This window comes from Paramisgurnus dabryanus, chromosome 21 (genome assembly GCF_030506205.2).
Source record: "Paramisgurnus dabryanus chromosome 21, PD_genome_1.1, whole genome shotgun sequence".
Taxonomy (NCBI): Eukaryota; Metazoa; Chordata; class Actinopteri; order Cypriniformes; family Cobitidae; genus Paramisgurnus; species Paramisgurnus dabryanus.
Window position 1 is genome coordinate 29,273,899 of NC_133357.1, and position 16,637 is coordinate 29,290,535.

Here is a 16,637-nt window from a genome sequence, read left to right on the forward strand (position 1 = left end):
GATAAATGACACAAGTGTGGCAGCCCATGCTTTCTAACTAACTAACCAACTAATAGTTAACTAATCAGATAACTTACTACCCTCAGCCACAGTGACACAATAAAAATGCCATAATTACTATGATGTCTATGTGTCCATATGCCTGATGAAAACATCAGAATTATTGACTTAATTTTTTTACTTTTTGACTTTAAGTTAAGTTCAGTTTCATAACCACAAACATTTGTGGAATAAGATGCATACAAATACACTACAAGGGAAAATGTTCTAGATGCTTAAACTGCTTGACGTTTTTATTCAGTAAATCAAAATGACATGAAAGTTCAAAAGCGGCACCAGCACAAATTTATTTCAAGATTTTGGCAAGTGTATTTTACTTAATAAAATATTTATTTCAGTGTATATCATCCTTTTTGGTCATTGAGAGAATAACCCTATACAGAGGATATAAAAAAGGTGACATTTTACAATAATCCATTTGTTAATATTACAGTAGTTACTAAAATACAGTTCACCGAACCAGTTCATGTTAATGAATTGCATCTATATTGTAAAGTGTCATCATAGACATGATACAAAAATAATAAATAGAAACAGACCAACAGCTAGAGCAGGGGTGGGGAACCCTGGGTCCTGGAGGGCCACTGTCCTGCACAGTTTAGTTCCAACCCTAATCAAACACCTGAAAATCCAATCAAAGTCTTCAGGATTACTTGGTAATGAAATGCAGGTGTGTTTGATCAGGGTTGGAACTAAACTGTGCAGGACAGTGGCCCTCCAGCACCCAGGGTTCCCCACCCCTGAGCTAGAGGAACATCACAATGACCACCACACTTGATAAGGTGAGTTACAACAATGACATTTGCCAAACACACCCATCCAAACTCACACATGCCTTGTGAATGCATTTACTGTAATACTGTAGATTGCATTTGGTGGTAATGAGAGATCAACAGGGAAGGGCACATCAATCTCAGAAATATTTTCAGTTTTATTAAAGGATTAGTAGTAGTGTGATGTCACATGGCCCTGAACAAAATGTTTCCTCTTAAAGTGAGTATAATTTATGGTATGTGACGGTGTTACTCCAAAATAGAAATCCAGAGTCAATTCGAATCATTAAACTCCTGCACGATGTTAAACTTTTGCCCAGAAAATATATGATCAGACTCTGACATGGGCACATCAGTTCTACACTTGTATTAACATTATTCATTAGACATGTTTGTTATAGTGATTTAGAAATACGGCTCATTGCGCTAGTGAGTTTGCATGCAAGCAATGTCTTCACTAAAACATCCATGCACATTAATGACAACGTCATCTGCATAAAGCTGGAACACAAGATCAAGACAAACAAATGGAAAAGTAAAAAAATAATATACATGTATTGATGTGCAAAGAAAAAGAAAGTGGTCCAAGTATAGGTCCTTGTGGAACACCTGTTGTATTATCAAAAACAGAGGAATTGTGATTATAAACATTCATGTATTGTCTTCTTCCTTATAAATATGACTCCATTAATTTAATGGCATAAGTAAAATTAAGGAAACATTTGGTAATTTATTAGAAAGTACTACATGTTCAAAGTCTTTCTATCAGACAGAAATCACGCCTTCCTTCTTCTTTTTCTTCCTGAATTCTTACTAAACTACATCATCATCAGTCCATCCACTTACAGTAGGCGGCTGTCATTGAAAGAAAAACCCCAGCTGGAGACAGAGAGGCAGTAACATGTTGCTTTATTTTCATGAAGTCTCATAACATGAATGAGGAAGCAGAACTGTAAAATAATAGTTTTGTTAATTGGAATTACCACATTTCAGCTTAAACATAACCTTTACAGTCATAGTTCTAAGGCTAAATACAGACGTGGAAATCTTTCAGCATGCAAAACGATGTTTACAGTATATATAGAGCATTTCAGTACAGTATTTGACACGGTTAGTCACCTGGCCCGAAGTTAACTTCCGGTCTGTGTTCGTTTATTATCAGTCTGGCTAGTGGCTGAAAAGACCTCTGAAAAATAAAAATGTTTCGGTTTCCTAAAGACGAGGGGAGATGTGAGCATAGATCACCGCTGTGTGAAGGGAGATTTGTCACCAGGGAAGAATTATTTGTCCCATTTTCGCAATAAACTAATCCAACAGATTTCTGTCTAAATAATTTAAAACTCTCAAGTGTGGGTCATGCTGTTCTCTGGAGGAATTGACAGACGAGTAAATGTCTCGGCATGTGGAATATTTAACCCTCGTTGATTGTAAGAATCAGTTATTACCTTTAGGTTACGTGCTTTTAAAAAATTCCTCTCAAGCTATTATTTACACTAATTTATGGGTTAATAATGATTAAGGTTTGAGTGGGGTTTCTTTGATTTAAACATTGATCCAGGATCACATCAGTAATCACTGCGACTTTATAATGACGGAGGGGGCTCGGGGACCCCCATAATCTCTGATATAATTCAAACACTGTTGATATTGATTATTTGTGGAAGCTTACCGGAAGTTAAGTTTGGTCCACAAAAGGCGTTTGTTTATGTTGTTACTGCTGAAACCATCAACAGGTTTAAATATCTCATAATTTATCACACACACACATATAACACTGGTTTTAAAGAGTTAATCTAACAAAAAATCCTGTCATTATTTGCTTAACCCCCCTGAAATAGTTTTCCATGAAACAATATTGGACATTTGCCGCTTTTATTTTCCATATAATTGACATCAGTCCATGAGACACATGTGCAGGTCTTGTGTTGTTAATAGGTTTGTTTACTATATGTTTGTGACATGTATGCATGCAAGTCACCATTCTTCCCCTCTACTGAAGCCCCCTCACGACATAAGAAATAATGTAGCAATGCGTCTCACGTCCATATCACCAAAACAACAACATTTGTGCTGTAACAAAACACGACACATCGGTCTGAATAACATTTAAGAGTGATAAAGTGAAAGATCTTGAATACAAGACAATTTTGCTCCCTTCCTTAAGCTACAAAAATATGATCATATTATTAGAGATGTTATTATGTGTTTGAATGAAATGAATGTAATCTTAGACTAATATAAGGTTTGGAACAAATAAATAATGACAGAAATGTCATTGTTTTGAGTGAACGTTTCATTCAAAATCTGATAAGGCCCAGTGCACGAGGTACAGTTGAAAATGAAACATTGGTGAAGTCTTATTAGACTTTGAAGAAGTACAGTTAATAACACAAACAGTAACACACAGACCACCCAATGACACACAAACACACAGACGCACATCAGTTAATAGTGGGTATCAAAGAGACAGGGATGTAACCGATGGCAACAGCTGGGATAACTCTGATTGTGCGTTGGCAATTTGACTGACAGAGTTTCCTCTGAGATCCAGCGTGGTCAGTTTGGGACAGGACGCCAAGACTTTAAGACCAGATAGTTTACCGATTTCTAAAACTGCATTAAGAAAAACATTTTCTGCATTGGTCACTGAATCACAAAATGATTCTCTGTAATGAGACACATCAAGTAAGATTCAGAAAAAAAGCGAGACAGTTAATGCAACAGGTAAGGGATAATCAACAGTCTACCATGCATTGATTATCACACCTATTCCATGGTCATTTTCCAAATTAAAGTTTATAAGTTAAAACTAGTATTGTGCGTTACAGCACACAATCTGACCGGCTGGGTAAAAATTACAGTAATTTCGTCAGTTACTGTGCATTAAATCATTTTATTTAATACCTTCCAGCCAATCATAATCAATCATTTTAACAGACCATGGAATAAAAATGATATAAATGTAACAGCTGTTATTATTAAATATATACAACAAATACATTTAATATTGTTTTGTTAATATCATTTTTTTTTAAAGCAGGGTTAAAATTTATGTGAAAGCATCTGTATTATACTTTGAGAAAAGGATACGATTGTTCTTCAAAGAGATTTCCTCTAGTTTAGGTAGATTGTACACACCCTCCAGATCTTCAATGGCATTATCATCTGCTTCCAACACCTGTGTGATTGACAGAATTACATCACTTCCTATGAGATCATTCAAAGTGATCGAGTAACAGCGTTTCAGGTGATCGGCTAAAGAGGACGCTCACTCACCTCGAGGCATCTCAGCATTGAAAACTGAGGAGGCAGCCTCACAAGCTGATTTGAGGAGAGGTTGAGATGGGTCACCAAGAGAAGCTGATCAAGGTGACACAGGGTCGACAAGTTCTGTTTAAGCAATGAGAGAAAGACAAAGAAACGAGATATTAATCATTTTGACCCTGTGGATTTTTAGAAAGTAAACACTGTTCAAAGAGATGTTTTACACAAAACAATGTTGAACATAAAGTAATATCAGAGGACAATTCAAACAGTTTTATCATGCTGAAACCTTCAGATACAACATCATTTCCATCACATCTCAAATATTGTGTTGCGTTCTGTGTGTGTGAAATATTAAAGGGCACCCAAAAGGAAAATTGTCATCATTTACTCTCATCTTGTTACCAACCGTTATAAATGTATTTGTTCTGATGAACACGAAGAAAGATATTTTAAAGATTGTTTGAAACTGAACCGTTCATTAGTCACACAACATATTAAACAATAAAGTCCTTCACAAACTAATAAAGGTATGACCTTCTGATGCACATTCATCCTGTTTACTGGAAATAATTTAAATATTTGTTATGTTTGGGTTGATCTTACCTTATTTGACAGGCTAAACACTCGAACTTCTGCATACTCCATTTTCAGAATGGTGTTTTCAATCAGAAACTTACTGCACAGATCACTGTAGTAAGAAGAGCGCATTGGATCCACTTCCTGATAAAGTAAAAAAACAGCTGAACATTCATCTCTTCTGTGTGCACTTAACTCTATCTAGCATGTAATAATAAATAAATACTCATCTGACCATATCTCTCTTTTCTTTAAAGGTGACATAGAATGATTGAATGGGGTATTTATCCTTGTTCTGTGATGTGACATGTAGACAAAAATGTTTTTGTTTGGGTCTGTAATGCCTTAGAAGCTTCCTAAAAACCTCTCTCAGATAGCTCTATTAGGGTGGAGATTTTAAACAAGTGGTTTTGCACCTATTTGGCTCCCCCTACTGGCTTAACTTGCAATCTCATTACTGATTGGCTGACTTTGCTGCCACTCAAAAAATGTAGCCAATCATTTTAAAGTGGAGGGGGAGTGAGATGCCTGTGATGTCATAAGAATCAGTTTTTCAGATTGGGCCGTTTTCTGGCTGACATTTCTAAAAGAGGAATTTCTATGAGACTGAGATGTTTAGCATGTTTAACACTTTTTGTATGTTTGTGAATGTGGGTAGACTACCATTATTCAACAAAGACAAGGTAAAAAAATTTCATTCTCTGTCCCCTTTAGAAGGAATAGTTCACCAAAAAAAATTAAAAAAGTAAATTACCCATGATTTCCTCTCCATCAAGCTATCCTCTATGTATGAGATTATCCTTTTTTAGATAAACACAATCTGTTATATATTAGAAAATGCCCTTGCTGTTCAATGCTTTATAAGGGTAGTAAATGGTGCTTTTGATTTGAAGCCAACAAAGTACATCCATCCTTCACAGATGTAATCCACACGGCCTCAAAGGGTTAATAAAGGATTTTTGAGGGCAATAAATTTGATTTTGTAAGACAAGTATCAATATTTAAAATAGAGATGCACTGATATATCGGTTGATAAAAGCACATGGTTGATAAAAAAAAATTCACACTATGGGTCGATAGTTTAAAAACAGCAAATAGGCATGGCTGTTATATCCGGTCAATCAAAAGAGAACAGGAAAACTTTCTACACTAAAATAAGTAGCTTCTGGTAATGACTGATGCCGTTCTTGAGAGAGTGCATTTCATGACGTAGCGTATGAGATGTAGCGGCAAACGCATCCCGAATACACAAGATCAAACCATTTTAAGCCAAATAAAAATCACTTTTTGCGGATTTCCTGACTGGCATTTTCTTTTGCTCTTTGGGCATCCAAAATGGTAACTACACCACTACGGCTCATAAGCTGAAAACGCAATCTCTCAAGAACGCACATCGTCATTAACTGAAGCTAGTTGTTTTAGTTTAGAGAGTTTTAAATATGGATATTTTACATCAATTGCCCTCAGTAGGCCTTTATTAACCCATTGGAGGCATGTGGATTATTTCTGTGAACGATGGATGAACATTTTGGGTTTCCTCTTCTACCTTTATTTCTTTACCCCATTCCAGCATCTAAGGCCATATTCATGGCGAGAACAAGTTAATCCATACACAAGTTTTATTCAGACAAGTTGATCCAAACACAGGACAATTTGGCATCTCCAATCTGCCTTACTTGCATGTTTTTGGCCTGTGGGAGGAAACCGGAGTACCCGGAGTAAACCCACACTGACACAGGGAGAACATGTTAACTTCACACAGAAAGGCCACCTAACCTAGCCGGTGCTCGAACCGGGCTACAGGTGAGCCACCGTGCCGCCCCCTTGTTTCAAATCAGAAGCACCATTTAGTACCATTGTGTTAGTCTGAAAAAAGATATTCATATACATCAAAGATGGTTTGAGGGTGAATAAATCAAAAGGTAATTTAAATTTTTTGGGTAAACTATCTCTTGTATCACTCGGTATCCACAAGTATTACCCAAGACAATGAAGCTAAATCAATGCTTGAGAAGCAGGAGTCTCCTGTCAAGTTTATAAGTAACTGAAGGACACTTCTTACTTTAAGGGTTTGAAAATGAGCCAAGGTTTCCTTCTCATGACCCAGTGGATCCAGAGCTCTCATTAAGAGTATTATAGTCAGCAGACACCCTTAAAAACAACAACAACACCATCATCTGTCAGAGGGAATGAAGTCATTGTAATGCTTTACTTTTGCTTTGATGTTATTCATTGTAATGCATACTTGACAACACATTGTAACACTATGTCAAGTATGCATGTACACCCACACTAAGCACACACGTGCACACACGTGCACACACACACACACACACACACACACGTGCACACACACACGTGCACACACACACACACGTGCACACACACACACACACGTGCACACACACACACACACACACACACGTGCACACACACACACACACACACACACACACACACACACACACACACACACACACACACGTGCACACACACACGTGCACACACACACACACGTGCACACACACACACACACGTGCACACACACACACACACGTGCACACACACACACACACACACACACACACACACACACACACACACACACACACACACACACACACACACACACACACACACACACACACACACGCTCACACTAAACACACAATAAACACAAACACGTTTACACTTTTAACTCACATTTGTTCTGAGGTTCCAGTTCCAGAAGTTGATTGCAGGACTGAAGTTCAGCTTGTAGCACAGAGGTCTTTTCTACAGACAACTCACTCCTGCAACACACACACACAAACACACACACACACACACACACACACACTTGCAAGTCACATTTAGAAGATTTTAACTTTAAATCTGTAATTACCCATCACACAAACACCTGCAATTATAATAACTACCATGCAACTACACATAATAGTCTTCTTTTGTTTCCCTTCATTTATGCCCAAGCACACTAGCAATATCCTTTAAGCTATGTATGAAATTTACAAATGTATAAAATAAAATGGTTATTTACTAAAGCTTTGTATGCAAATACTGCATTGGATAGAATGAGATTACGGTAATATGTTGCAAATATTTAGGACTGGGTACAAAATATTGAGGATCAGATTCTAATCTATCTTGAATTTAACCAAACAATATCTATTCAGGAAATCTCTGCATTGATTCTTGTACGCGTTCCGAATATGTCACTATCTTTCAAGTTCATTCACTTAAAATAAAACAAAACAGTGGGGAAGGTAATGGTAACCAACTGAAGCAATGCGAAATTAAAGATGTGTGGATTTAATGTTTAAATGCAATTACGGTAAAGTTGAGGTCCACATTTTTTTTATTGTACATGCAATGTCCAGACAAAGGCCTTATGGGCCTGTTTATGAATTTTGCAAACCGTTTTGTTTCATATTGTTAATGAATTTCACGGTTGTACATTTATAATAGTTTTTTACTGTAATGTGAACTGTTCAGCTTGTGGACCAATGCGAATATTTACCACTGATAAGTATGTTTATTACTCAAAGTAAAAAGTAATGAAACAATTGTGTGGGTCTATTGTTTATGTTAATGTGTATTTCACTGATATACTGAAGTTGGATGAGTTTCAGTTACCAGCACTTATCATATATAAACATACATTCAGCATTTTTAATGAAATATTGATAACTAATCTACATTGAATCAAATCGAAATTGAGATGCAACATATAAATAAGAATCAAACTGAATTGCCAAATATTAGGGTTACACATGTCATTTCCAAAAATAATTCCCTGCCACGTAAAGCTTAGCTTTATTAACAGAACTCTCGCACAATTGTACACTATTATAATCATCTGAATCTGGATGTAATTTATGGAGTAACATTTTGTGTGGTGGCACTGGTGGGCATTGGTATTTGACGAAAATAATCGTACATCTTATCTTGGTCCAGGGTCACCACTAAAAATTTGGGTTCTGAATTAAAATGAACAGAGAACCTGATGCTTATCAAATTACCACCATACATAGATGAATATTTGTGTAGAGATACCTGAAGAGCTCCTGGTCTGTGGCGGAGTCTCTGCACCAGCTTTCAAAAGAACCTAAAACAACACAGAAACATCTTTATCCACCTCTCAAACAGACAAAGGTAGCAGAAAATCCTAAAATTCTTCCCCTCCCCACAATAATCTGTTATAATAATATATTCGTGTGTCCCTCATAGGGCTGCAAAGCTTGGGAATTTCAGAAACATTTTAAGTCGGAATCTCAAGAAACTAAATGAAAATTATTTGGTTCATTTATACAAACTGCATTACATACAGACATTAGCTTCATCGACATCTGACAATTCCTATTTATTCCAGTTTATTGAAAGTTTCCAAAATTCCCAGAATTCTGCAAGCCTAGTCCGTTACCTGTATAGAGAGCACAGTCCCGGTGTATGTGTTTCTCTGTCCAGTGGATGGTCAGGTTGTGTTCATTATTGATGTCGCTGATAGAGCCGGGTGGAAGGTCACACAGCTTAAAGAGACGGTTAAAGTTGTAAGTGTAGACTTCATGTATTAATACTGAACTTCATTTTCAGAGCACCTTTCCAATAAAAATACAGCCTGATGGTAAGAAAAAGATCTTTATGTTATGCTAGTATAGCATGTTTGTCCTCTGTCAAACACAAAAGACTTTTAGCAGCTCGATTTAATCAAAGTGAACAAGAATGGACACAGCTGAGATCTAAAAAAGAAAAGTGACTACAAATCTCCACTCCAAATCTCACTTTATCAAATGTTTGGTCTTTCAATTATTCAATAGTCACTATTGACTCTTATGGTGGTGGTCCCAGTCGCTTTCCATCTACTGAAAAAAGCAACATCAACATGCTTCTTTAGCAAACGAAAGTCGTGTGGGTTTAAAACAGCATGTGTTAAAATTCATCTGAGACCAGTGGTTGAAGGATACCCAGACAGGGCTGTGACGAAAACGTGGATGAACACTTCTCCACTCCACCTGTTGAGGCTGACCATCTAACACCAGCATGAGACCCCCAGGCAGAGCCTGCGAGAGAGGGGAGAGAGATTACTTCACAGTCAGGTTTAAATAGGGTTGCAAAGGGCGGAAAGTTTCTGGAAACTATTGAAACTTAAATAGCAATTTATGGGAATTATTTGCAAAAATGTGGGGAATTTAGAGAAAAATGTATATCTCATATACAAACATAAATAAACATTTTGTTTGGGCATTAACAGACACGCATGCAAGGTTATACAAGTTTAAAAAGAAAATAATTACCCCAAACTTTTGAACAGTAGTGTGTATTGTTACCAAAAAAAATTTTTTTAATAAATTATCTGTTTTAATCCGTTTTATCTTTTTATTCATCAAAGAATCCTGATACTTGCGCTCATCAAGCCTGGATTTATTTGATAAAAAAATCTTCAGAAATAATTCTAGTAAGCAGTGTGCATGTGAGGAATGTGCATGGTAGAAATTTAACCAAAACTGCATTAAATCAGATTTTATTATATAAGTTCACTGTTATGGGGAACTCTGCAATATTTTCAAATTCCCATTAATTCCCAAATATTCCCGCTAATTCCAATCGAAAGTTTCCAGCCATGAAAATGTATGGAATTTTGCAACCCTATGTTTAAACAGATTCAAGTTTTTTTGCATGCGTTTCTTTAGGACTCACTTACATGAACAGGTTTGGAGAAAGCGACAGCCACCGTCTCACCCTCCCTATTGATGTAAACACAACTGATCATCTCTTCCCGCTCCGCTACACAAACACACACACACAGCAGAGATCAGGAGGCTTGTATTTTTTATAGGACGTTGTGAATCTTTAAACACACGCAGGCATGCAGAGACACACACAAACACACAGACAGAGACACACACAGACACAAACACACAGACAGAGACACACACCTCTGCCCAGCAGCCAGCGGTAGTAGAACCAGGAGCTCTGATCATTGGGGTCAGTGAAGAAGGCATTATGAACCAGCTCATACTCTAGAAATCACAACAAACAGCTTAAAACTCAATGTGTTTAGTTCGTATGAAGCATGTTTACAGAAAACTTGATTCTGATCAATCAAAGAGTTGATTATATAATTAATCCTAAACATAGACTGCCCTTTCATGCGTTTTTACTAGGGGTGGGCCGATCCACTTTTTCCATTGTCGATCCGATTTCGATTCCTGAATTCTGAGTATCGACCGATCCCGATCCAATTCTAGTATTTTCTTGATCCATTTGGAAATGTGTGTGTGTGTACACACATAAATATATATACACACACATATACACACAAAATCGGAAGAATATCATGTAAAATGTAAAAAACTCATTTAAATGAGATACAAGTTAAAAGTAAGTGTTCTTAAATATTTATTAATAATGCCAGTTTTTGAGTGTACATACGACTGAGCAAATAAATAGTTCAAATACATTTTTACTTAATAGCGCAAACTGTCACAACATGAAAGACTTCTGTGCGATGCATATCCTCTGAAAAGAATGATGCAATTGAATCATCCTGTCCGGGGCATCTTCTTACGGATCTTGTATATGCTAGGCACGTAGTGTATTGCATTCATCCAGCCAGCAGTTTACTGAGACTTTTTAATCAGATGATTAAAATATGGTTAGTGTGTGTGTGTGTGTGTGTGTGTGTGTGTGTGTGTGTGTGTGTGTGTGTGTGTGTGTGTGTGTGTGTGTGTGTGTGTGTGTGTGTGTGTGTGTGTGTGTGTGTGTGTGTCTTGTGTGTGTATGACGCGTTTAATTCACCGCTACTCCAGTGTATTAACTCTACGAGCACCAGACCGAAGAAAATATCTTTATATATGCAATTGTTTTTCGCATAAAGCTGTTGAATATATTAGGAAGACTTTGAATATAGTGTATAAAAATGTTTATGGTGCTTTTATAATAGTCTGACTTTTCTATAGCATGACAGTAACAACCATGAGTAACGCAAAGTATCGGATTTGGATCGGCCCTGTTATTTCGATATTCGATCCAGCAAAAAAGGTCCGGATCGACCCGATATTCGATCCAAAGTATTGGATCGGCCCACCCCTAGTTTTTACCATAGACTGTAAAAAAGATGGACGACACGACAGAACGTAATGAACTGAAAGTAAAATGTAAGACGATGGGCGCTGACATCTTAAGCAAAAACATCAGTTTGGACCCCTGGCAAGTGCAGACGTAATCGTCCCTAGAGCCCAGAGTATTAAACTTCTGCCCAAACGCTCGCACGCACAATTCAACCATGCCCCTTGATTTCACTGGCTTGCAAAAATAAGTTACGTTAAATACAAATACAAGTAAGGACTTAAATTTAAAGACACATAATAATACACTATATATTAAAAACAGTACCACTATTTTTTTAAATGATTGAAAATGAACAACTATTAACTCTATCACAATGTGTTAAGCAGCAAAATTAATGATCTGATAACGCAGATATCAAAAATGTATAATTAGTTATATATTCAATCTTGCCTCGAAGCTCCAACAGTCCTCTCAGAGAAGCTGTCAATCACGAATGTCAATCATAACGACACGCCTGTTTCTTTAGCATCAAATCACTAGCTAAAATAAAATGTATCACCAAAATAGCAATAACAACTACCTTAAAAGAACTAAAACCATCTTTCGGAAAATTTTATTGGAAGTGTAATACAGTCGTTTGCATGGAAAGGGCGGGGTTTATGACTTGTACTTCAGCCAGCCACCAGGGGGCGATCAAAGAGCCAGCAGCTTCACTTTTCAAGACGTATGAAGCACACCTGGTTTTTACTCAAGAAACAAGAGGCAGAGTTCTTGTACCTTTCAGAAGCTGCTCTTCACATACTCTGTGTGAGTGAGGAGTTTGAGGCGAGGATGTAGGGGAGGAGCTTGCATTGGGGGCGGAGTCAGATACAGGCTGTGGGTGGAGCTGTGGTAACAGCGTGCTTCTGTAATGCCAGCTGGAGTAGTTGGAGAAATTGGAGCCAATCAGCTGATCTGTAAACTGCAGTTCCTGCTCCACAGAAACACCGGATGCCTTCACCACCATTCGCCGGTAATCCCAACAGTGGACTGAGAGAGAGGAAAAAATATCAACTTTGTGCAACCCACATACAGTATGTCCTCAATCCCATTTCATTTTTGGTTTATCTTACAGTTGCGTTCATCCAGGCTGAGACAGCGATCGCAGAGGCCGAGTTCTCGCTTCCAGTCGGGTCGGGGCAGACGCGCGGTGACCCAAGTGCGATGGTGCCAGCTGCCATAAGACTTGGGGTTCACTTTCAGACAGGCTTCAATGAAGTGCAGCTCAGACTCGTAGAGTTTCTGAACATCATCTTTTTCTCTAAAGGGTAAGAGAGAGAAATACCTCACGATGATGACGTTAAACTTTGAGCTAAATATGAAAATACAATCAATGTGTAGTTTGATTGTCGTGAAGCTTGTAAAAACTCTTTTACCGTGACGTCTCCAGGTGCATCAGAACTTCTCTCCTGTAGTTCCACAGTGTGGCAAAGTCTGGGTTGGAGGAGAGGAGCTGCTGCGTCAACTGCAAAGCTTCATCGTCATTTTCACCAGCACTCCTCTGACAGAGACAAAGTTAAACTAACTAACTGACTCTTGACTTGATTTAAATATAATCAAACTTAAGAACAAACCTTTTTTAACACAGCATCTCGAGCAGATACAAACACTTTCAGCTTTTTCTCTCTTTCTTTTTTCTTTTCTTCCTCCTGCTGTGCGGTCGACTTTACTTTAACACGTCCGTGCTAAAAATGAATGAAAAATAGGGGGTCACGAACCATGAAGACTTAATGGGGTGGTTTCCCAGACAGGGATAAGATTGGTCCTAGACTAAAATAAATGTAAGAGCTGTCCGACTGAAAACAACTTGCAGTGACATATCTGAAAATACATCAGTGCCCTTTGTTTTGCCTCAAAATGCACACAGGTAATGTTTTTAGTAAGACATTTTATTATATTTCCTACTTAAACTAAAGCCTAGTCCTGGATTAAGTTAATCTCTGTCCGTGAAACCACCCCATGTCTTGTTGGACAGACGTGTACAGTAGTGAATGTGATGTGAAGAAACTCACCATTATTTACCACAGGATGAAAACCTATGTAAAGAAAAGGACATTGTTAATATAATGAATGAAAATATGTCATATCTTTGTGTGAATAAATCTACAGACTATTTGGACATCCCTACTGAGTGAGCTGGTTTTTGTTGGTCCCCCAGCTTGGTTTTAGCTGTGTTTTGGTCACTTTTAATTTAAAGCTGGACTTAGCTGTCAGGCTGGAAGACCAGCTGACCCACCAACTTGACCAGATTTGCCAGACTGGGTGGACCACCTTAAACCAGCTAGCAGCTTCTGCTGGTCTTAGCTCGAGAACATGTGTGTTTAAGACAGACAAGTCCTACATTATTGGTTTATATCAGTTCACCCTACTCAAACCAGAGCCAATAAAAAGCCAACATCAGCAACTACATCGCAACAACATTGAATGATAACCTATTAAGTGACAGCACATCTCTGATGTTTTCACACAGATTGTATATAAAGCATCAAAATAAGACATTTAATTGAATGCCCTGCATTAAACATGCATCAAACTTTGTGAGATTCGTTGTGATATTTGCTTTAAACCGCAGCTGATCAGCGACAAAACTGCGTTTTACCTCGATCTTGCTGGATATCCACAGAATGCAAGCTGTACTACAAACGACTGTTCCGGCGCATCATACAGACGTCACCGTGAAGTCAGCTTCCGTCAGCACGGACTAAAGCCAAAGAGTATAGAGAAGAACAAGAGGCGAAACTCTGATGCGTTTTTGTCAACAGCCACTAGGTGGCCGCCATTTTGGAATGAAAATTCTCACTGCCGATTCATTCTCAGCGAATCTCACAACCAAAGCAGAAGCGCAATATGAAGTTTCTTAAATTAAGCCATCAGTAAATTTTGTTCACTTGCTACACCTGCAGTACATGCTGTATTGTCTTGTATGTATGTGTTGGGTTGTTATCAGTTGTGGAATCCCATCATTAAACACATTTGAGGTAGTTTTTTTCTTGCTTTATTATTCTATATTATGCTACTTTACACATTTACTAAACTCCACTAGGTTGTCCATATTAGTCCCATGCATCCCGCTACAAACATGATAATCTTATAGAACATGATGCATTGCTATGTATGTTATCCTATAATTGCCACTTTTGGACATTGGCTGTGTTTTTTGTTTAACTTAATCCATTTCGAGCAATTCTGATGTATATGTGTATGGAGCCTAAATATTATGTGTTGATGGGTTTATGTCGTACGTATGTAGGTATATATGTATATGGGAGATGTGTTCTATGTTTTTATATTGTGTTAGTGTGGATATAACTTCTACTCCCGAGTCATTCCAAAATGGCGGATTCGTAGGGCTGCTGCTGGGCGCTGGTGTTGCAATGGAACGTTCACTTCTTGTCAATATAAGTTCTTTGCTAAAGCGGCGTATTGGTCATTTGGAATTTGTCGTCTTCTGATTTTTTCACAAAAACACCAATACAATAACACATCACATTGTAAATTAATTTTTTTATAAAACTAAATTTAAAGATTAAATGTAAAACTTTTCGTCAATGCATGTTTGTCACCTTGTCAAACGTGGTAGGCCTGTGCGTTGTATCGCTGGTGGTAAATGATTTAATTAAAAAGATCATAAATGCAACAACAAATATATTAGAAGTAATTTTATTGAGAAGCTTCATTCAAACCGAATTAGACGTTATGTTTTTAAGGCTTCAACCTAAATTAAATTAACTAAACGAGAAACGATCTCACTTTTAAAAGTCGTCCAAGTGAAAGAACTCCACTTAAAAGCAATAAACGACATATACCTAAAGGATTTATTTTTCTTAAAAATAACTTGGAAAAAAAACTAAATCTAAAGGATTTCTTTATTCACACTTTAATTTAGGAGAAAACACTTGTCAGTTTTGTGAAACTGTGCATATTTTCTTTAATTGTTACTACACAAAGCAATTTTGGTCCCACTTGTATAGTAAAATGTCAAGTATTATGACATGTATGAATAACCTTAAATACAAACAAATTAGGTTTGGTTTACTACAATATTATCCACAACACTTACTATTTAATAACCTTTTTGAACTTTTCATTCTGAATTTGTCATTCACAAGTATACATTTCATGCACAACTTTTTCAAAGATGTTTGTACCCAATAACTATTTGTGACCCCTTGTATTATCAATATTTTATTTAAAGTTTATTATTTATTAAATGTTATTTTTATTTATGTTTTTTATTTTCTTCTGTTTAATTAATTATTATTTATATTTGTTTAACTTTGTAATTCATATCTAAACTATGGCTGTTAAAAATGCAATACATCTGCCTGTGACAAATGTCATTTTATTTTTATATGTTGCAAGCTCATTTTGTATGTACACTTTCAAACAAAAGAAATATGATTTGTTTTAGAGACCATATACAGAAACTATTCCTTGCATTGGATATATTTCAGTTATTTTCCTTTCTAAACAACTTTTTTACGCATTTTAATAAAATCAGATGTATTTCCTTTTCATTCTTTATTTTTTGTGATATCTCTTACGTTATCTGTTATTTTACGTATATTTTTTCTCTTTGTAAATCATTTCTGTAAAGCACATTAAATTACTTTTGTGTAGTAAATGTGCTACAAAGTTGCCTTGTTTATTGTACAAATATTGTATTGTCAATAAAATGGTGCCAAGGATGAAAATAAAAACTAACATAATCAAATGCTGTAAAAACTCTAGGTGGCAGAAGTTTTCTAGAAGTCCTCTCACTTTACGGCACATACCTACGGCACAAGCCTTCCCACATACACCACAGATCATATCAGCTTTCTGTCAGCTTTATAAATGTATACAAGCATGCAT

The 16,637-nt window shown here is 36.9% G+C and overlaps 1 protein-coding gene across 2 annotated transcripts; it reads right to left on the bottom strand.

Annotated features, from left to right (window-relative positions):
• Positions 1-804: 804 nt before the first annotated feature.
• Positions 805-14,455, bottom strand: rabggta (Rab geranylgeranyltransferase subunit alpha). 2 transcript variants are annotated; one of them, XR_010543975.2, is made up of 18 exons: positions 14,383-14,455; positions 13,796-13,819; positions 13,358-13,468; positions 13,160-13,284; positions 12,857-13,044; positions 12,522-12,773; positions 10,610-10,693; positions 10,375-10,457; positions 9,638-9,733; positions 9,097-9,202; positions 8,730-8,781; positions 7,380-7,468; positions 6,739-6,827; positions 4,704-4,820; positions 4,110-4,223; positions 3,924-4,011; positions 2,328-3,440; positions 805-2,278 (listed from the first exon to the last, which is right to left on the bottom strand). XR_010543975.2 is itself a non-coding variant. In XM_065286523.2 (17 exons), exons 2-17 carry the CDS (start codon positions 13,796-13,798, stop codon positions 3,292-3,294), a joined length of 1,746 nt encoding a protein of 581 aa, XP_065142595.1. In that variant the 5' UTR covers positions 13,799-13,819; positions 14,383-14,455; the 3' UTR covers positions 805-3,291. The 2 variants fall into 2 exon arrangements, 1 of the variants encoding a protein (XP_065142595.1); XM_065286523.2 differs by having other exon boundaries at positions 805-3,440.
• Between the last annotated feature and the right edge of the window lie 2,182 nt (positions 14,456-16,637).